Source organism: Motacilla alba, chromosome 1A (genome assembly GCF_015832195.1).
Source record: "Motacilla alba alba isolate MOTALB_02 chromosome 1A, Motacilla_alba_V1.0_pri, whole genome shotgun sequence".
Classification (NCBI taxonomy): Eukaryota; Metazoa; Chordata; class Aves; order Passeriformes; family Motacillidae; genus Motacilla; species Motacilla alba.
In genome coordinates, this window is record NC_052031.1 from 48,988,681 (window position 1) to 49,011,034 (window position 22,354).

A 22,354-nucleotide genomic window follows, 5' to 3' on the forward strand; every position below is an offset into this window, starting at 1 on the left:
GGGTAACCCAAACGGAGAAAACCATTTGAAATATTTTCTGCTTAACCACAAAAACATTTTGAAGATACTGATTTTATACCTTTACCACAAATTTACATTATCCAAGCCTATTGAACAACCATATGCACTTAGATATTGAGGTGCTTCATCTGAATGCTACATAAATTACAGCTTTGTAACATATTTACAATAGCCAGCTGCACAAATTACATTTGTAATGTAATTTAGAAATAGAAATTTTTAATTAATTTCTCGGTATTTACAGGTGATTTTAGAATTCTCTGATCTGCAGAGGTTTTAAGTAATATATTAAAAAATACACAAAGGTGATTGTCAAACGGGAAAAGAAAACAGAAAATATTGAGTGGTTCTGACAAGCTACTTTACTGTAGCAAACTTTATATCTCAGAACTTAACAGAATAGGAGATATTTCAATGGGGAAAAGAAAAGTTATATCCTATTTTCAAAGTAGACATGCTATCCATTAAAGATATTTGATAGAAGAAGAAAAGAAGTACATCTGCCTCAGACATGTTATTGATCCATCTCTTTTCCGTCATGGTCAGTAAATAAAAGTACTACTCTAGCACTTGAAATAAAGGGAACACACTTTTCAAACAAGGAGACTGAGACCAATGTAGTGAGAATTACTGACAGCGCATGATCATCAGTGCCAAGGTGCTCCAAACATACCAAAGCCAAAGTTTTCTCTGACACATGTGGTCTCCAAGCACAGATTTAACTCTGTGCATTTATCCATAAACTAGGAAAACATCATGCTGGCAGTCATCTGTCAGAAAAACATGGGATGTTGTAATCTTGAGTGAAAACCAGCTGAAGAACAAACCTACCTCATAAGTAAGTCTGACTTCTAAAGTTTAGAAGTAGACCTGGGCTGAGCAAACAGCTTATAGCTTTCCACAAACAAATGCCATAAGCAAGAGCAAAACTGCTAAATACAAAAGTAACCGTAAAACGTAGGAAGATCTGTTACATTCTCTGCCTTTGAAACAGAATACAGGCCATAACAAATGGCTCTACCTAAGATCAAGGGATGCTGCCATTAATGGGCACACTAAACTTAAAGAAGAGCAACATATCAAGGTTAAAGATGCAGCCTTTCTGCACTCTTTCACAGGATATTCTGAACAGCAGTCACCTCCTCAGAAGCTCTGATGGCCTGAGGGTCCTTGAAAGTTCCAAAGGATTCTTAATTTGGAGATAAAAAAACTAAGAGAGCTATAATCAACATAATCCAGGCTACCATCCTCTTGGTTTGTATATGCTTAGATCTGTTTTTTTCTGAAGGCAGGTGAGAACTGAACACCCATGATGGTGACTGATCTCCACCTAGACCTTCTTTAGAGAAGCATGATACAATCAGAGCCTGACTTCCAGGAAGGACGCAGGAGGCCAAACTGGAGAGATCAAAAAATTGTTACCTTTCACAAAACTGTATCGTACCACATAAATAAACATTCTTAAAATATCTTACTGAGATCCTTCACTACTTCAGAGAACACAGCAATTTTGGGAAAAATGAACAACTGAATCCTCTATGCAGTGTGACAGAAATTTAAGAATGTAATGGATTCTAAGCTGAGACACTGCATCTGTCTGGATTGTATTAGAATACCAAATCCAGATCACGTATTAGATGCAAGTAAGCCTTGACTACCACAGTTCTACCTTTGATACCACACAGCCCATGATGCTTAAGCTGTGTAGCAATTGTGGTGAAGCTATCCAGAACATAAAATCTAGTTCTACTGAGAAGCAATTTGTAATAGCCTGAGGCATGCAGCTGAAGAAACCAATGATAGAAGATAATTTTTTTCCCCTCACATCACCTCCACGAAGCTGTAGTAAATGGGATGTCCTACTGGCAGGAGAGAAAACACTACCACCAAATGAAAAAGATTTTCACTTTCTTGAAATGGTAACAATGAATACAAACTTAAAAGATTAAAACAGTCTTAAAGATGTCTCTGCCCCAAGTTACAGCTCTGTACAGGTATACATCCCAATCTTGCACATCAAAGTCAAAGCTTAAAGACCGACTGAAGATGCTTTTTACTCTATGCTCATATTATGAGGAGAACTAAGAATCAAACCCTTCTGGAGTACAGCAGGCCATCCTCATAGGAACACTACACGTGATCTCACATTTCAAACACATTGCAATTAAAATATACGCACCTACAGACAAGTCCATCTTACTGCCTGGAATGTCGTCAGTTTGACTCTGGGGGGAAAAGAAAACACAATTCAGTTCTGACTTCTACTCAATGCTGAGAAATATTTCAGAAAGGCAGAATGCAGAAAGAACATGCTTGTGCTGATGACAGTTTTACTTTAAACTAAAACTGAACACGAGGGCTTCTGATATCACCCTGGACACACCTTGCCTCAACCCCCAAACGCTGTGCTTGGCAAGTTTATCCACGTGAAAGCAGACACACAAACACAGCGACGGAGGAAGATGGACAGAGAGCCGCTCCATAAATGAACCTCTGGCCTTGTGTTCCAGTGGCTGAGTGACAAAGCACTGAAAATAGTGGCCAAAATGACAGCTCATCCTCATGACCTGTCATGCCATCAAATCTTGAAATGTACTGCCACGGGATTCTTCAGCTGGCAGTCTGGGACAGGGTGCTCCCACAGCTTTCAGAAGCACCTACTGTCTAGCAAACTGAATTAGAGCTTGAGAGCCAAAAGACATTGCAAACTAATCCTAAGCATGTCAGTGTCAGCTTGTGCAGCCCTAGACTTCTCACACAAAATATGTGATGTTATCCTCTGCTAGCCAGTATTACATAGTATTCCTGCTTCACAGGATGACAACTGGCACAATATTCCGCAAAATATTTTACAAATTAGCTTGTCAGAAGTTCCTTTTTATAAAATATTATATAGAATTATTTTTAAATACTTTCCCTATGGCTCTGTCCTTTTCTCAGTGATGTGGTATTTCTTTATTCACTTCACCAAACAATCTTTACTTATGGATTCATGAGCACTTTTTTTTTCCTAAGAAGACCCTGCTGTACTTCAAATATAAATTCAGCCAAGACAGACACAGAGCTGTAAATCTCCTTTTCTGATACGTGGCTGAGATTCAGAATGAATACCTTGGATTTGCAACAGATGTCTGACACTACAGGCAGAAGCCTCTATCTTGAGTGCTCTAAACAGCATGTTATGAAAATAAAATTTAAAAAACCAAACCCAAAAACAAAGCAACAAAAAAACCACCCCACACTAAAAAGCAACAATCCTCCCACCCCAAAACCAACCAAACAAAACAAGAAAACACACATCCCCCTCCCAAATCTATTACTTGCAAAGAAACTGCAACCTCAGAGCAGGAGCTATCATAAAGTAACTTTAGGAAACAAAGTAGATTTAGGGTTTTTCTAAGAAGCCAGTCTGAGCCAGCTACTACAGGTATTATAATCAACATCCCAGCATAGCAGATGTAGATCAATGACTGTGAAACAGTTGATATTTTGACTTATTTAAAGCTTACAGCTCTTTCACAAAGTTACTTTCTTTTAAAAAAAAATTTACTTACTAGCAAGCCCATATTTGAAAACTGTTTGGATAAAGGGTTCATCCACGATTCACTATTTCCTCCTTTTAATGCACACTGAAAAAAGAAGTAGTAAAATATTTTAAAGAAACTTCTTGATTCCTTAAATTCTTCTTTATCCTTGAGATGTGCATGTTTAAAATGAAAATTCTGGTACCAGAGAAATTAATCTCTTGAAAAAATAACTAAGTATTTACATGTTTGGAAACATTAACCAAATACTGTGTTTTGTACAACTGCCCACTGTCAGAGATATTCCAAACTGGCTGAACATCGTCACATAGAACGTTTATCACACCTTCAGTACCATTCTGCAATCTGGAAAGCTTTGTAAACATTGTTCATTTTTTTTTCTTCTGTTACAGTTTAATACATTCTTTAATCCAGTGCACTCAGAGGCAGATTTTTTCCTTTCTTCCCTTTATCACAGTGCCTCTTGCACAGGCACTGTGCTGACCAGGGTCTCTCTTTGGCCTTAGAGATCACCAAAACCAATACTAACACAGTTCAACACTGAAAAAAATTTCAGTTGTTTTGGCTGTTCAAATAAAAAAGCTTTAAGTGAGAAAAAAAGTCCCTGAGAATAATTTCTGCAAAACATGAATTACGAAACTGCCTACCATATCACAGTAGTACTTCCATGTCTTAGGAAACTGCTGTGCCTTGCCTTTTGAGTCTGCCCTACCTACTTCATGAGAAGCAGACATAGCATAGTCCTTCTAATATTATTACAGTAACAAGTGTTACTGTACTGAAGAACTTCAATGCAAACAAACTTGAAAAAAATTTACTCAGGACTACAGCCAAGTTCCTGCTCCTGTCTGAGGCCAAGTGTCAGCAACAACAAACATAAGTTAGACATAAATCCAACAGTTGTTAGAAATAAGAAGTTCATGGGCCAAAGGGACTGTGGAATGCAAACTTCAGCAGGCTATGCAAGAACAGCAGCAGCAACCTAAGAAAGATGTGTCAGCAAGAGAAGAGAAATAGCCTTGGGATACTTATTTTCATTTAGTAATGGCTGTGCAGCTTACAAACCAAAAGAATTTGACACCTACTGGAAGATTTATTAGTCATAACAGGTGTAATATATTAAAGCAAATCCAAAAACGTCCGTTTTTTTATACTAGCTTAAGAGGCATCGTGCTGTAACTCTGCAAAACCTTCTTAAAAAATAACTACATAGTGCTCTAACATATCAGTCACTGTTTTCAGACAACACAGTAGTAGTGAGTCATTCAAGCATTTTACCTTCATTTGTGTTTTCTTTCCTCCTTGTCCCCAGCTTGTTGAGTTGTGGGAGGAACTGCTTCCCTGAGAGCCTGCTGTGTTCCAGACTCCTCCCTCCTCCTCCTCTTCCCAGCTGGAATGACGTGTTCCTGTCACTGGCCCATCACTCTCTCCCCAGCCATCTTGCATAGATTTAGAACCTTTAGAAAAACAAAAACAAAGCTCAAAAGCAGTCTACAGTACCATGCAGCTGGTGATGTGACACTGCAACATTGGCTGAGATCTTCAGAATCACAAAGGAATTAAAAAGAAAAAATTCAAAAATATGTCTTCACTCTAACAGCTGTAAAAACTTGTGCACGAATTCCAAAACCCAAGAGATTTGGTGGCATGTTCACATGTCATGTTGTGCAACTATCTTAAACAAATGTCAAACCTTTAAAGATATAATAGCAACAGGGACCTTTTATACAAATACAGCTGCATTTAAAAGGCAGCCTACTATTTCTGAGTGCAAATGAAAGCCTTCAAAGCACACACAAAAACCAGAGGTGCTGAAGACTCTGGTTCAGGTGGTTTATCAATTAATTCCTCTCTCACTTCAAAACCTTAATACTCCCCTTGCACTACACTCTTCCATAAAATTACAAAAACAACTTCTAGAAATAACAACTAAGTAGAATCTGACGGCAAGCACCTGACATATCTGAATATAAAAAAAGTCAGGAATTGCAATTAGTCTACCACGGGGATCTCTACCTTGACCATAATGAAAATAAGTACAGCAGCATTTTATGGTGGTTTAAGAGATACCTTAAAATGCATCATAAATAAATATTCAGATACTTCAGAGGAAACAGCTTTTTAAAGTCTGTTCAATTGGGAACTAAAACCGAGGGCTGCTTATGAAACATAGTGGTCCAAGTGCAAAAAAATCTACCTCTTGGCCCTTTAATCCTGCTATTTACACAGAAAAAGCTACAATAAAGTATTATGACTGCAGAGTCAAGAACACAATGTGGAAATGTTATACTGGCTAGTCCCTGCAGCTTTAATTTATTTCTGGTGATGGTGCTTAAATATATACTATGCTACTACATGACCAGAGGTTATTTTTCTGCACTGACAGCTCTCTAGGACTCTTGAACATGAATCTGGACAGTGATGTAAAGATCAGTTGTTTGTATGACACCAGCTTATTTTTTTGCATTTGTTGAGTAAGGAGATACCAAGAGCTACAGAACACAAATTAAATTTTCAAGGTTAAATAAAAAAAGGTGTTACAAAAACCTGAATTTATTCCTACTTCCGCCAGAATATTCTTATGTAATGCTGGCAGAACTATGTAAAAAGTACTTTTTTAAACAGGTGGATACTGATCTAAGCTTTCTTCTTTGGCTCCAAATTGACTTTTTTCTTTTTCTGATCACAGCTGGTCTGTATCCTGATCCTAGATTTTGCTCTAGAGCTGGGGACAGCTCACATACAGAACAGCACGTGTAGGTTGCAGTTCTTTGGTTATGGCACACATACAGACCAGTCATGGTAAGCAAGTGACCATGTGCAGTCTTAAAGGACTGTATTAAGCATTAACTAATCAACAGAATTTTCTATGGATCAGTTTCAGAAGTTTTTATTTTGGTCATATTTAGGTATCTTTTTATAGACAAAAGAAGACAGCCATCTAAAACCAAACTTAGCATCTTCAAAATGCCAAGTCTGTGAGTGGCAGGCATGGGAAGCCTGTCATCCACAAAAGCCTGCTGTAACAGTAACACTAGGGAAGCAAAGCTTTTTTGTTATAGAAATGGCCAAATTATTTAATTGGTATGGGAGGAAGGGAGAATGACCCAACAGCAAACTATCTACACAGCACCTCATTTCAAACAATTACATGTTGCAAAAGCAACTTCTGGGCTGGAAACAGTTTTACAGCGGGCATCATCAAGACAAGTTCAGTAACACCCGTGCATTATCAATAGTCTCTACAGGAAACTTCACATCCAGATGTTACTGACTTTGGCAATAACATTGCTTTCGTTTGTTGTTTTTTTCTTAAAAAGAGTGAAATAAAAATTATACAAACAACTTACATCATCAAGAATAATACCCACAAAAACTCTTAATATAGCAAAATTTAAACTTTGAAGTAAATTTTCAAAATATTTCAACATATCATTCATAGAAGACACTGCGGTAGGCATTTAGGTTCTACTACAAAGTGCAGCTCTTAAGAGTTACAATTTTTCTCACTTATACAATTTTAAAAATCCATTCAAAGCCAAATTGCATTACCAAAGCATAGACAACGATGTAATAGCCTCCACAGTGAAATTTGGCAGTACTGTGCATGCCTTTTCCTGATATGATCAGAAAAGGTGACTTATCATGTAACAAGTAGGCAGCCAGAGAAAAAGAGAAAAATACACATTTCCTTACTGTGTTTCAGCACTTCCAGAATCAGAGTTGCTCACTTAATTGCTTAGTAAGGAAATTTTTACTACTTTAAAATACAAAGTTTCAGCCATTTACAAATACTTAATACTCATCCATCAAAATCCTATAAAAACATTCAGCACTGCTTTTAGGCCTCAGACAACAATTTCTCCACAGGTGACCCATGTCAAAAGACCAAACACAAAAATCTCCAAGGCAACTGCAAAGAAACTGGTGTCTGCCTATACTCACTAGATTTCATGGCATTCGGGGTGTTGGAAGGTGCATTCCCCCAGCCTGTAGTCGATGCTCCTGGATCATCTACTTCACCCCACCCGGGACTGGTTTCATTTGGCTCACCCCAGGCGGACGTACCATTATCTGGAGCAGGTGGAGTGCTTTTGCTCCAGACTGCACAAAGGAGAAAGAGGTTTCATTACAGACCATTTAAACAATCAACTGTTAATGCAGCACCACTCACTAATTTACTGCTTCGTTCTTCTTGTTGAGAACTTTGGGTTTTCAGTAGTGTGGGTGCAACAGAATTGACAATCATTCACAACTAATTTAGAGTGGGCATTGACCTCCAGGGATGAAGAGGAAGAGAAGGCTATGATGAGTAATACTCTTCTCCCGGATTAAACATGAACCCCACATGTAATACTGTCCTCCTATCTGTGAGCTTTTGTGACTAATTACAAACATCTAACTTAGGGTTTATATACTGACTATAGGACACATTTGCAGTACATATTAAATCAAGACAGAATTCTTTAAAGTGTCTTTGAGTCAGGAAATGATTACACAACAATAATTTCTTAATACATTTCCAGGCTATATGGCTTTTTCTTGTCCTTATTCCAAAGAAGAAAATATTTCTCCAAGGATTCTTTATCATAGCAAAGCCAAACTTGACTAAAAAAAAACTGTCACAGACATACAACATTTCAAGTGTTAATTGAGTGTTTCAGAGCAAAATGTTTTTGACTAAAAATAAGTAAAGATTTTCTCCTCATTTCTCTAATAATTAAATATCAAAAAAATGGTATTTAGTCCAGAGAAAGGGAAGCTCAGGGGAGACCTTACTGCTCTCTACAAATATGTGAAAGCTGTAGCCACGCTGGGGGCAGTCTCTTTTCCCAAGTAACAAGAAATAGGACAAGAGGAAATGGCCTCAAGTTGCACCAGGACAGGTTTCAAATGGATATTAGGAAAAACTTCTCACCAAAAGGATTGTCCAGCACTGGAACAGGCTGCCCAGGGAAGTGATTGAGTCACCACCCCTGGAGATATTTACAAGACCTGCAGATTTTGCATTTAGGAACATGGTTTTGTCATGGACTGAGCAGTGCTGGGCTTATTAAGTTTATGGCTGGACTCAATCTTAAAGGTTTTTGATTCTGTAATTTAAGCTGCTCTTCAGAGCTCAAACTGAATATGCAGATTTGTCAGCTAACAAACATTTCTTTTCCTGGCAAGGTGACCAGTATTCAGATCACAGTTACTGAAGCATAACAAGCAGAGGACTGATCGATTCAAATTTTAAAGACACTTTAAATACAGGACCAAATACTCAAATAAGAATTTGGTTTTCTTTATAGAATAAAACTATCAAGAATTGGTGGCTACAAGCATCTCTCTTATGCATTAAGGTTACAAGCAAATATAGGAGCTTGCTGAAGAAAGGAACAAGACTAGTAGTACCTGATGCTTGTGATTTGCTAGTCATTGGAGTAGGCAGGCTCTGCTCCCTTGGGGCCTGTCCTCCTTGTGAGTTCTTGTCCCACAGATTCACATTCTTGTAGTTATAACTGCTAGGATCTCCCCATGCTGAAGTGCCATCATCGATATCCATTTTTCGACTGATTGACTGTGGAGAAGGTTCTTCCCAGCCACTAGGCTCCTCCTCTTTGGGGGCAGCTGGCTGTGGTCCATTGTTCCAGTTTGGGTTTGGAGGCCGCCCATTACTTGGAGTTTGGGGTGGTGGACCCCAGGAACCAGAAGACTCCTGCTGTTGCTGCTGGTGCTGCTGCTTGTTCCAGGAGTTGGGCTGTCGACCCGTCTCGTTCCACGTTGAATTTCTTTTACAATCGTCCCATCCACCCTTTGAAGCAGAGCTTGTATTTGCACCATTACCCCAAGTTCCAATCTCATTTTGCCCACCTTCACCCCAACCAGACACTGGCTTGTTTCCTGCACTTTCCCAGTTACTGTTTTTTGTTTGGTCAACTTCCTCTCCCCAACCGTTCTTTCCAGAAGACCATCCTTGATTACTTTGCCGTCCACCCCACCCCTGATCCTTACTAGAGCTGTCATTCCAAGAGGAAGATGATTTTTCTTCTTGCCTTCCTCCTCCCCAGTTAGAAGAATTGGAGTTCTTATAGTCATTCCATCCTCCAGTATTTTTGGGGTCCTTCCACTCCGTTGGGGTTGAGAGCTCACCCCATCCAGACTTGTTTTGATTGCTTTGGCTGGGTACATCGCCCCAGCCCCCTGAGTTCTTTGTCTGTGTGGCAGAGCTCTCCCACCCCTCAGTTCCTTTATCAGACTTCCCCTCGGGTCGTGGCATCTCTTCAATATCCCACACGGTATCTTGCTTAATTTGGGTCTGGCCCCAGCCGGTGTTCGAAAGCACTCGGGGGTCCAAGTCAGTCCTGCTCAGCAAAGTCTGCAGGACTGCCTGGCAATCAGGATGCGTAGGCCTGTATGATCGGCGTCCAGAATTGTGACTGTCACTACTTCCTGCTTTGTGGTTGCTTCCAGTGCTTTGACCTCCAACCTCACTTCCTGCAGAGCTGGAAGATCTTCCCCAACAGGGAGCCTGGGAATTGCCTTGATTTTCAGGAAGAGGGTGGCCTTTTTGATTGTCCCATGCTCCAGTGCTAGAATTTGGTTGGTTTGGACCACTCCACTCTCCAATCTTCAGTTCATCAGACCCAGACAGCTGTTTCCATTCTCCCTGAGAGACCCCAGATGTTAATTTGTTCCCTTCACCCCATTTGCTTTCATTTGCATGCTGAGGGCCAAAGTTCCAAGACCCACCACCCGTAGACCGGTTATTGTTATCCCAAGAATCACTTCTTGACCCATTAGGTTTTTGAACAGAAGCTCCTTTCCAGGACTCCTCTCTATCCTTTCCATTGTTCCCATGGTTTCCAGAATTGCTCTGCCCAGAGACTGTTTCAGTTCCAGAAGACCCCCTAGCTGTACCCCAAGATCCAACACTCCCAGTCTTTCTTTCTCCAGTGCTTTGAGAAGGGGTGTCAGTGCTCCTGGAAGGGTTCCCCAAGCCCATTTCAAAGGGCATTCCCTTATTCTCCATAGGGTTTGGTGAACTTAAGTTCAAGGAGTTAGTGTTTCCATTTTTTGGTCCATCAGTGTTATGAATTTGAGCCTGTTCTCTGCCAGAGACAAAGTTCACACCCGCATTTTCCATCTTTGACTGCTGTTCCCTAGAGGTCTGACCTACTGTGCTAATCTGTGCATTGGAGCTACCACTATCAGATTCCAGAGTTCCTTTCCTAGAATTGCCCTCTTGAACCAGTGCTGGCCAAGCAGATGGGTTGCTATTTGGGTTAAAGTTGCCGAAACCAGAACCAGGACTGATTCTGTCTTGTCCACTCAAGTTCCTCCAATTACCTAGTCCATTGTTACTCTCGGCAGGGTTGGAAGATTGAACAGATTTAGCCTTGGGATCAGATTTCCAGGCCCCAAGATTACATTCGTTTCCAGCGCTTCCAGACTGGCACTGGCTTCCTTTTCCTTTGTTACTAGTGGTGCTTCCTGGCAGAGCGTTCTTCTCCAAGCCAGGGTTCGAGGCACTGTTGTTATCGGTGGTGTTTTCGGAAGAAGACTCAGCATCTTTGCTGGCAATACAAGGCCACTCTTCCATGTCAGACCCGTCTACAATCACCTTGTCCCAGATGTGAGTTGGGTTGGCGTTGGTGCCGCTGTTGGAGGAGGCTCCAGGACCCCAAGTGGAATTTGCATAATTTGAAGCAGCAGCACCTCCAATTGCTGAATCTAAAACAAAATAAAGCAACAAAACACCCAGAAAAGTTCATTAGTAATCTGCATTAGTTACAAGCATGGAACATCAGATTTTTGACATCAGTTATCCCACTTATTTTGCAGAGCATCAACTCCATAGTAACAGCTGCAGCAGTATTCATAAGTGAATATATACTGTTACTACCAGTACCAGCTCATATGACACCTTCCATGAAAATAAGGCAAACAGCCTAAAAAACTGGGTAACTCCCCTCCCAGACTCAATTCCTGTGTTATATATTCCAAAGTAAAGATCATAATTTCTGGTTGCTAATACTTTCAGTGCCTGTCTGAGGCTTCCAGTTCATTAGCTTAAACAATGAACATCCAATGAATGCTTTCCGGATCACCCTTCACAGAGGTCTACCAATGAGGATCTAGATTTTACAGCAAAGGTTAAAACTCCCTTGTAAGCTTTGAATATTGATGAACAGTAGCTTGTCTTCAACCACTAAGTCCCACCCACCAAGATCCAAAAGATCAAGCAGTTCCCAAGTACACTCTGTTCCTTCTGTTGCTTTAACCTCAAACACAAACTGAACAATAGCAAGGAAGTATGACTCCATTGATATTTTTATCCGTCTATCTTTTTAGCACAGAGTAACCCTTTTTTTCCCCTTCCAATTAAAAAACTTTCTGATTACACAGATCACAGGAAGAACTTAAAGAGGACAGACAAAGACAAGGTCCAAAGACTGCAAGGTTTTGAACTTAGAAATGATTCAGCCAATGAATGATGGATAGGCAGCTCTGAACTTAGCAAGATCTTCAAACCAGTGACTTTAACAGAACATTTAATTTCTGTGAAGACGTTCTAGAAGTATGAAGACTGGGGCGCTTGCTCACCTATAGCATGCTAAGACATAATTTAATGGATTGTTTTATGAAACCAGCCTTCCCTTGCTGTTTTTGACAGTGGCAATAATCGTAACTATTGAAAGACTTTCACCAATAACATTTAAACTTTTTTGTCCAAAACTGTCTTGTAAGTCCTGAATTACTATTGGTATTGCAAGAATTACATAGAACACCCATCATCTCAATCTCCTGCATTGGTATGAGACAATAGTATGCTTGGTGTCATCTTTCAGGGCATTAGTTTTGCCAGAAGGATTTCAATTGTGGTAGAAAAAAGTCGATGTGAAGAAGGATTACGTGTTGACTTTTAATATTAAATCCTCACCAACACCACCTATGCCCATCTGGTGAATATAAGAACGTGAGCCAGTAGGTAAGCTGCACGATCTTCCACATTGGGAACCTGCTTTTGTTTTCTTTCATGTGGCGTGAATTTAACCATAGTATCAGTGCATACATGCTGGACCAAACTGGGCCAAAACCGAAGTTCAGTTTGCCAACAGCCAGATGTGCGGTGGGATCAGCGATGTACGAGGCAGATAACACTGCACTTCCACAAGCACTTTGATGAAGCACCAGCCCCAGTGTCTCTCTTGTTCACCTGCTCATTCCCACTCCTCTGGCACACCTACACCCTCATATGCTAGCATCTATGTTCTCACTGATATTCAGCTGGGTGAATGGGTAGAAGTCATCCAGACTGAAATCAGCTTTAAAAACAAACCTGCTTTAATTTTAATACAAGCCAGATCCCGAGCCCAGTTAACTTGTTATGGTGCAGAAAAATGGATGGGGTGAGGCAGCTCTCAAGGACCCGTATCTTTTCCTGGCACTCCTGACTTACATCACGATAATGCAACTAACCACTGGCTAATACAGCCATGTAACCTCTTAGCTGTCAATGCACCATTAAATGAAGCGTAAAAATATGAGAATGCGTAATACCAAATTTAAACCTCAGAAAAACAAATATTAAGTGTCAAATAAACACATACAACTTCTCATATATTACACCCAACAGCAAAAAAATGTTGCTCATGAGAAGGTTTGAAAACTTTTAGAATGCTTCACTAACACAAATTTTTCTTAGTCGGTCTACTATAATAACTGTGAAGGCATACCAGTACCAGGATTTTATATAGAAACCATAGACTTCAGTGCATGTTTTGTTTCAGGTGTTCTATCAAAATAAGTTATCTCCAAGACATCTGTTTTTAAACTGATAAGTAAAAATTCTGCCATTGTAGTTTGACATTCACCTTCTCCTTTATTAAACAGCAATTATCAAAGACAAGATAAATACTCTGTCAAACAGGGATTGGCTACAGATGAATTCAAGTAGTGAAGCCACAAAACAAATGGAATTATTATTTTTCCTAGAATCCTATTTAGTAAGGACAGCCATCTCACCTAGTTCACTTAATTCCGTACAAGTCACCTGTTTTTAATTCCAAACCACAGAGAACTAAAAAAGTTTGATTTCCATGATGGTAAAAAAAAAAAATCATGATCCCATTGATCTGGCATGATTTTCAAAGAAAACTCAGGCATACTAGTATTGTTATTTTCTTCTTCTTGACTTTCAAATATTTAATATTTCTTTTTAAAATAATCTTATTCTTAGAATTGAAGCTGTCCTTGACTTTACAGGTCACCTAAGTCTTTCTTTAGAAGGCAGATATTTTGAGTGGAATTTTGTTTGTTCTGCTATTATAATTAAAGAATAAATATTACAGCTACTGCAATTCATCAAGGCTATAAAAAAATTCAGGAGCAGCTTTAATTTTTCCATGCTCACCAAACAACCCTAAAACCAATTTATCTTCTGGAATACAAAATGAATGGAAAAGTAAAAACAGAACAGTCACCACTTGTACAAAAAGACTTACCTAAGTATAAAAAATAAGATTACTACCAAAAAACAGAAGTGAGGAGCAATGCACAATCATTGCGTTTCATCCAGACAAGACGTGACAGACACCTGCCCTTTGCAGACCTGGCATCTACATGTCTGTTTTACAAGATGATACAAAAATGTGACAAGACAGGAAATTCATGTCAAAGAAACCTGAGGAGCCATTAGGAACTTCTCAGTGACAACCATAAAATGCTGTTTATGCCTCGTGTTTACCTTGCTGCAGAGCATTTCAGCAACCAATTAAAACCACTCAAAACATACTTGAAAAAATTAAACCTCTCGTTCCATCTATAAAAATTGCTGCCAACAGAAGCCTGTACACTGAAACAGCAGAAGCTCCCCAAAAGCAACCTGAGTTTTGTTATATAATGGCAGGCTTATGTACAATTTCAGCCATCCCTTTTCTGCCACGCACCAACACCTTCCTTTAATATAACTTATTATCATCACTTGCCTGTTGCAGTCCCACTGTCGCTCTGCAGCAGTGCTCCTGTCACTGGTTGTGCGTTGTTTGGGTTTGCTCCTGGTGCTGCTGGGGAGGGAGGCCCTGCTCCACCCCCAAGGAGCATGCAGGATGGCGGAGGGGGCTGCCCACGTTTCAGTAACACTTTGTGGTCCTGCTGGCAACGGAATCGCGGCGGCACCTCCCGAGGCATGTAGCGGGCGGCGCTTGGCGGTTGTCCGTTCGGCACTGCCACCCTTTTGGCATTGTTGCCACCATTGACTGGTGGCGATGGAGAGTTGCCAATTGGGCTGGCAGCCACTGGTTGGCTTAAACTTGGTTTCGTCACTTCGGGCACTGAAAAACAGGAAGGATGAAAATCAGAAGTTTTTCCACTTAAAACCTGTGCTAGCTACAAGAACTCACAGTGACTCTTTGATTTCATTATTGAATCTCAAATACTGTGCAACTTCCACCTTCTCAACAAGCAAAAACTACTTAAAGAAGCAGGAATAAGCAGTAGCAGCAGACCTTTTGTTTCCATGTGCAACTCTGTAGTGTAGGATGAAACTCTACGTTCATCAATTTTGCTCTAAGCCCAAAATTCCTTCCCAATGTAAAGCTGGCAAAGAATATACTCTAGACAGTGACTAATTTTAAAATATGAACAGTCAAATATAACTGGCTCCACCTTGCCGGTCTTCAGCTGGTTTTTGGATTGTTATGCATCATCATCTTTATGGGAAATCTGAAATCAGAACTCAAGTTTTCTCCTGTTTACTAGACTGCACAGCCACCACCTAAACAAATAGAAAGATGGGAAATAACCTGCTTCCTTTTGGATTCAGAGGTAACAAATCTGAGTTGTCTGTGCTGCTCTTGAGCAAGGCAGTAATAGCTGACTCTCACCCAAAAGACAGTACTACACAGAGCAACTGTATTTGGCTCACTTAAGGTTGCCCGGCTGGTCACCAGGTGCCCCTATAAGCAAACATTAGCTGCTCCTGAGGACTATTATGTACTGGAGAAGAAAACCACAAATCCTTGAGGAGCTAACACCATCACAAAATTTGCTCAAGAGACTCTAGAAAAACTACACACAATTAGTAAAACTTTTACAAATGTGAGATCAACACAAGTGGGTCTCTCTTTGGCAACATGAATACATTATTCACCACATTTAATTTTTATAAGGGTTTTCCGATTTCTCTAGATTGGCTTCATTGCCCAAACCCCAAAAAGTTCTTGTTAGCCGTAAAATCAAGTTAGTATTTTAGTGCTTTTCTTTCACTAATGGCAATTTCCCCACAAAATTTATCAAAAACTGATACACAAAGGAAGATTAAATATATTTTTACAACAGCTTAATTATTTAGTTCAACTTTCAAGATCCTCACTCATCAGTCCTGTCTTCTCAACTGGGCTTTTATATGCCTGAATTTAAGTTTCCAAACCCAAGTAATTTTCATTCATTTTGGTACCTCACTATAAGCAGTACTTTTGCTGTCTTTCATTCCCTTTATAAAGGCGGTTTCAGTCTTGGCTATTTGTCTAAAACTGTTGTAAAACAGAGAACTGAGTATTTCAGCTAACCTATCTTGTCCACAATCATCATTTTGTCTTTAGGTATTTTAATGCTGGCAAGACATCTGCAGAATAGCTGTAGCTTCTCCATTTTAATCACCTCAACTTATTTCTTCTGAATACTTATATTCAGTGTTTCATCTTTACTCATATATCCCTTCCTTTTCTAACAGTTTTGGTAAAGATCTGAATCCTGGCTCAAGTCAATAAAAGTACTCCTTAGGATCAAAGATTCTTACCTTTGGTTTTTTGATCTGTGACCTGCAAATTAAGAGCAAGAATGTAAATAGAGTTTTAAGCAGTGCAAAACAAACATTGAATATGTTGTGCTAAATCACAACCTTAATATATTAGCAAAAGAACAGAATATGCTGTTGAATGAAAACAACCAACTGATTCTACAAAAGTCTAAACAGTATTCCTAGTTATATATACACATATGTATTGAAGGTTTTCAAAAGTACTACAACTGCTCTAATAACTCTGCCTGATGCAAAAGTCCCTGGCAGAAACAATCATACTTCACTCGTGATTTTAAGTACTTAATCCTCCTCCTCATCCCAAACATGGGCTTCCAAAGCACAAATAAACACGTGCTATAGCATTACAGTTCTCTCAGATTTTGGAGATGAAGTATTTCAGTTGAAGTGTAAAGTTAAAGCCTTCCTTCTGTTGAGAGTATCCTTACAGTAGACTGTTGGGGCCGGAAGTAACCACAGCAGTCTGTCTCTCTGCCATCTTCCCATTTCACCTTTCCTAGAACATCTCTTCCAAGGAGAAGTAACTCTAAACCTTACTGGATTCATTTCCATGCTTACAAAGAGTATCAGCAACACCTATAAAATAAATCTACTGCAAGCAGCAAGAAGTCAATGACTGAAACGAGCATTCAAGCTGGCCAACATACTCAACATGGGTTTGTATTTCTATCTGTACCCTACATTGTTTCAGCATAGCAGATTTCAAGCTACAGCAGTGACAAACACATCACTGGTATATTCTCTGGAATAGAGTGTATTGTAGCATTTTTTGAGCCCGTCCATCATGGGTTCCACTACACAATAATGAAAAAACCCTAAAGATCATCATGTGTCAGGTTCTATGACACCTATTCTTAAAAGAAATTGCTGAACTAGTCCATATTTCTGGAAAGCACACAGCAACAGTATAGAATAATGAAAGCACAAGTAAAAAGCAGTTTGTTGTTGAAACTAACCAAGCCAGAACTCCTTTGTATGGTAAAGAATAAAAAGACAAACAGCACTAAATTGCTATGGCATCATTTACTTTGGAAAGATGAAAACTGCAATATGCAAAGTGGAACATTCACTAAAATACAAAATCTGAAGCACTGCAACCTCACAGACATATACTATCCCAAAGCCTCAACGACAATAAAAATATATCCGTACCAAAACCATGTCTGTACCAAGCCACACATCAGTTTTCAACTTCACCTATGAAAAATCCTGTATGCATCAAATTACATTATCTTCTGTAACAGTTAAAGATTCTGTTACACACTTAAATGACCCTGATGCTTGGCTACTAAAGGAAAAGGCGAAAAAATATTACTTAACACAATCTGGGAATGCTGTACGTTTACTATAGTCAATAGTAGACACATCTAGTAAATTAGTAACTTGTCTACTTGGATGAAAACAATTTTACTGAATTCTTGAAAAAAATCTACAAGATAAACACAAATTATTTTAGATTTAAAAAAAAAAAATAAAAAACCTTCTGCCTATAACGTCTCTCCTAGTCAAAATGATCTGTGTTTGTGATTGTTTTAATCTAAAATTCAAATGCCAAAAAAAATATGACAATGTGACAATGTCTCATATTTACAGCTGTCATCTCTCTGTGGACAACCTATGAGCATCAGCAGGGTGGGAGCAGCTACAGTGAATGGGAAGGTGGAATAAATCTCAGCCTACTGAGGAGCTACCAAACATCTCCCTGGATACCAACCACAGGTGTATTTAAGTTGTGAACTTGCTTGTATAACTTCCCTTAAAGTGATTTTTTTTAAATTTTATTTTTTAAGTTTCAGATGATCCAGACAGAACAAATGTTTCATGTTAAACAAACTTAGTTTGAAAATGGTACCCTGAAATCATTGCTGCTTATTTGGTGAACACCTCCACAGTCAGTAAGAATCAACGCACACATTTACGTTTTGTCCATTTGGCTGCCCGCTTTGCTATTCTTAGCTATCTCCAGCTATTACTATCAAGTTTGGCTTCTATGAGATTAAATTACTTAGTCTTTACCCTTCCTGAGGGCGTGGCAAAATATACACTGAACAACTTACCAGGTGAGAGACCACACAGGAAAGCTGGCAAATCTCTTTTGTATTCAAAGCACCAATTCCCTCAGTAAACACAGCACTGCTACCAAGATGATCAGTACAACCTTTTCAAGTTTCCCTTTTATCACTGAATATCAGCACATAATCCTCAAGTCTTTACTCTTTATTCATAAGGGTCTGCTCTTTCTGGTTTCTACATATGTTTTTTGTACTTGAGCATTAAACAGCACCAACACCGAGGCAAAAAGACACTGGAGAGACCTTATCTGTAGCAACTGCTCTTTTGCACTGTCATTTGGAGATGAATCAACTGGATGAAGACAACTGACACACATTTATCTGCACCCAGTTTAAACTGATAGACTCAAATTGGTGAAAAAGCCAGATTAAAAAAGACCCAGGATAAGCCAAGATTTAACTCAAGTTGGTGCTGTCTGCTCTCAGCAGAAACCCACAGAATATAAGTGTGAACACTGTCATCTTTCATGACCTGATCTGTTACTGGAGCAACTTAAAAACAGAGTACTGAAAGAAAGTAAAGCCTTTTGCTCTCAGTTCCACGTAATCATTGACGTTGGAAGCAACAGCCTCTGGAAATCTAATCCACAGCTTCCACACCCGTCCCCTACCTGGCCCCAAGAGGCTTCTCAATTCGAAACAAAATCATCAAAACTGGATTGCACAGGACCACATGAAACTTAGTTTTGAGCATCTAAAGACAGAGGCACCACAACCCCTCTGAGAAACCTGCTCCAGTGGTTGCCCAGCCACATACACACACAAAAAAGGAGTCTTTTTATGATTAGGCAGACTTTCAATATGTACATAATGCCTTTGCTTTGCCACTGGGCACCGTGGAGAAGAGTCTGCCTCCATCTTTTTACTCCCTTCCACAAAGTATTAATATACATTGGTGAGATCCCCCAAGCCTCCTCTCCTCCAGGAGGAACAGTCATAACACTCCCAGCCTCTCCTCATTTGTCAGGTCCTCCAGTCCCTTAATCATCTTAAAGGCATTTTGCTGGAGTTGCTCCAGGGTGGTTGCACCTATCCTATACTGGGAATACCAGAATGGATTTCACCAGTAAAAAGCATGGATAACACCCTAAGAGACTCAAGCTCCTATGCCAAGTTAATTCCTAGAACAACCTGCCAGATGTTTTTTGCAAAATACAGACCTTCTAGTGCACCAAGTTTCAAACTCGTTTTCTTAGCAGAACCAATTTTTGGTGACTTACAAATTCTCCATAGCTCAGACTTGAACTGGCAGACTTCAGCAAAAGTGGTATTAGCTACAGAAAACGTAAAATGCAAGTAATACTTAGCAAAAACCAGAATCTTCAGTACTAGAGTATTTCGTATAAACTTCCTTAAGGATTTAGAAAAAAGGATCTTCCTGCTCTAATAAATATTTACTCAGTTTAACTGCAAGAATTGCAAAAGTCCATCAGTATTTCAATCCACAAACACCTCAAACAAGTAGCAACTGTGTAGACAGAGATCCAAAGAAGCCACATAAAGTAACTTAAACACTTTGTATAAAAAAAAATTCTTTTATTTTACATAGCACTCTAAGGAGAAGAAATATCCAAGTTAAACACTTCAGTTCCAGGAAAATGAAAAAGAATTCAAATACCAAAACCCACCTTCTGAGCAGAGTCCTTCTTTTTCTTATCCTCTTTCTTCCTTTTCTTGTCTTCCATTAACTGTTCTTCCCTTTCTTGCTCCTTCTCTCTGCCAAAACATGAAAAACAATGGTCTGAATACAATCAAGTTGTGTAAGAGCCACACATACTATAAATCTCTTCCCTGCAAGAAAGACAGTCAAGTTATCAGATTCCCCTTATCATACTTCATTTCTATCTGAGGTCCTCTGTCAAATTGTGATAAGAAAAGCACCTTCTAGCTCAGTATGGCTACAATCATGCCACATGCTGCATAAAGGAAAATTCCTTTTTTCAGATCAGGTCTGTTATGGCAGTTTCCTACATAAATTAATCACATGCCTGATAACAGAAAATATCTTCAAGACATTTTGGCCAAAGTACTCTTATAATTGGGTCATGCTATTATTTAACGAAGAGTCCCATGAATCTTTTCATATGGTAAAAAAATAAAAAGGGAAGTTGTAATTTAATATAAGATAGTTTGGTCTGATACAACATTTATCTTCACAAGGAGAAGAGATTACTCTATTGCCTGTAGCTATGTCACTTGTAAGAGACTAGAAGTGTCACATCAAATCAAACCTATCATTTATTATACAAATCTCTAATTTAATTTCTAGGCTATTGTATCCACCCACGGAATTTTTGTGATGAAACTTGTAATATAAATTACTTTCCAGGGAATGTATTTTTTCCCACAAGAACATTCTTTCAAAAAAAGGAAAAAAAATACATGCAGCTGCTATTGTTTTCAAGCCATCACCTTGTTGCTATGTTCTGTATTAAATATGAAAGTACCATGGAATAGTTAATTTCCTGCATACATACTATTGGCTGAGATGTTTCTATGGTGAATCACATTTTTGTTAACCAGTTCTCTTCACCTCCTTATAAAGAAATTTAAGGCCAAGTTTCCAGCTTACTTGCAGTAATTTCTTTTTATAGGGAAAGATTAAGACAAAGATCATTAATGTAAAAAGATGATTTGACAGATGAGGAGTAGGATCAGAGACTCTACAAATGGGAACCAACGAACAACTACAATCCACAATCTTTAAGAAGAAAATTTTATAAAAACCAGAACAGTATTAAAAACAAAACCAGAGTTTATAAGAGTACTGAACAATTTCTTTTATTTACAACTAAATCAAAGGACTTTTTTGACCACAGTTAAAAAAAAGAGTTAAGTTGGCTTTGCTGTCATGTTGTATAGACTTTTCCTTGAATTTCATCTATACAGTAAAGGTAAAAGAAATATCCTTCTTTTCATTTTCACTAATTACTTCAAAGCCAGAGTGCAAAGAGACATTTACACAACTTTCCTACAAAAGTATTTTGAGATGCCATGTGTTAATAGGTTCCTGATTGAGGACTTCCAAGAACTCTCTAAACGACAAAGGTCCTATAGAGAGTAATAAATGTCTTCCTGGTTTCCTGAAGCTGGGCTCCCCTGCTTCATGGATGGATCAAATTGATCAGGGCAAGATGAGTCCTTAGTAACAACATCCTGAGGTTACCACCAAATGCTATTACTACACTTTTTTCAGCGAAGCACTGGGGAGCTTAGTGTACTTTGCATTGTCTGTCACACCATTGAGACAGACTTATTCCTTTTCCTTGAGCCATAGATTGTGAGCAAGATGAAAAAGCTCTCCTGTGACACCCTCATAATTCAAAGTTGCTATGACTTCAAATTATGTTTACTACCTTTATCTTGTCAAGCTATGTATGTCTTTTGGGCTGCGGTGCAAGTTACAACCATACACCACATCCAAAAAAACTTTCTTGCAGCAGACAAATGTTTAAAAAGAGTTTAGAAGGAGATGTCTCAAAAGAGCTGCTGAAAAATGGTAGGATCAAAATGCAAAATGACTTCCATTAACTGCATGGCACACAGGCAGCTTTCTACTTAAAAGCACCCTCCTTACTTTTGTGAGCAGATGAGAAGGGAATAGAAAAGAAAAAGAACCACATTCACAATCACAGCTGAAACTATGGCTTACAGTGACACGCAGCCCTAAAAGGATGCCAGGACAAAAGATCCACTGCCTGAAAGTAATCACCTAGTTATGGTCTGCCTTTGTGATAAATTTAGGACATGGAGATGGCTATTGCTGCTGCCTTGTTTTTTGATCTATGTGGACTAAGGCTGCAGAGAAGCCCTTCTGTTTTGCGTGACAACCTCCCCTTCTGCTCTTTTAGTACAGATTTAATATTCCATTGGGTGCATCCTCAACAACCACAATACAGCCGCAACCAACA

The 22,354-nt window shown here is 39.1% G+C and overlaps 1 protein-coding gene across 17 annotated transcripts in view; it reads right to left on the bottom strand.

Annotated features, from left to right (window-relative positions):
* The window catches only part of TNRC6B (trinucleotide repeat containing adaptor 6B), a 134,623-nt gene that overhangs the window by 34,240 nt on the left and 78,029 nt on the right, over positions 1-22,354 (bottom strand). For 16 of the 17 annotated variants that reach the window (XR_005259158.1, XR_005259159.1, XM_038155446.1 and 13 more), the window contains 8 exons: positions 20,072-20,159; positions 16,351-16,372; positions 14,540-14,884; positions 8,964-11,282; positions 7,512-7,670; positions 4,845-5,023; positions 3,576-3,650; positions 2,201-2,246 (listed from right to left, as the gene is read on the bottom strand). Coding sequence is in view for 15 of the 17 variants with exons in the window: in XM_038155446.1 (XP_038011374.1) it covers positions 2,201-2,246; positions 3,576-3,650; positions 4,845-5,023; positions 7,512-7,670; positions 8,964-11,282; positions 14,540-14,884; positions 16,351-16,372; positions 20,072-20,159 (3,233 nt within the window). In the remaining 2 variants the exon portion in view is untranslated. Of the gene's footprint in view, positions 1-2,200; positions 2,247-3,575; positions 3,651-4,844; positions 5,024-7,511; positions 7,671-8,963; positions 11,283-14,539; positions 14,885-16,350; positions 16,373-19,603; positions 19,718-20,071; positions 20,160-22,354 lie in introns of all 17 variants that reach the window. The other variant, XM_038155460.1, reaches the window with a different exon arrangement.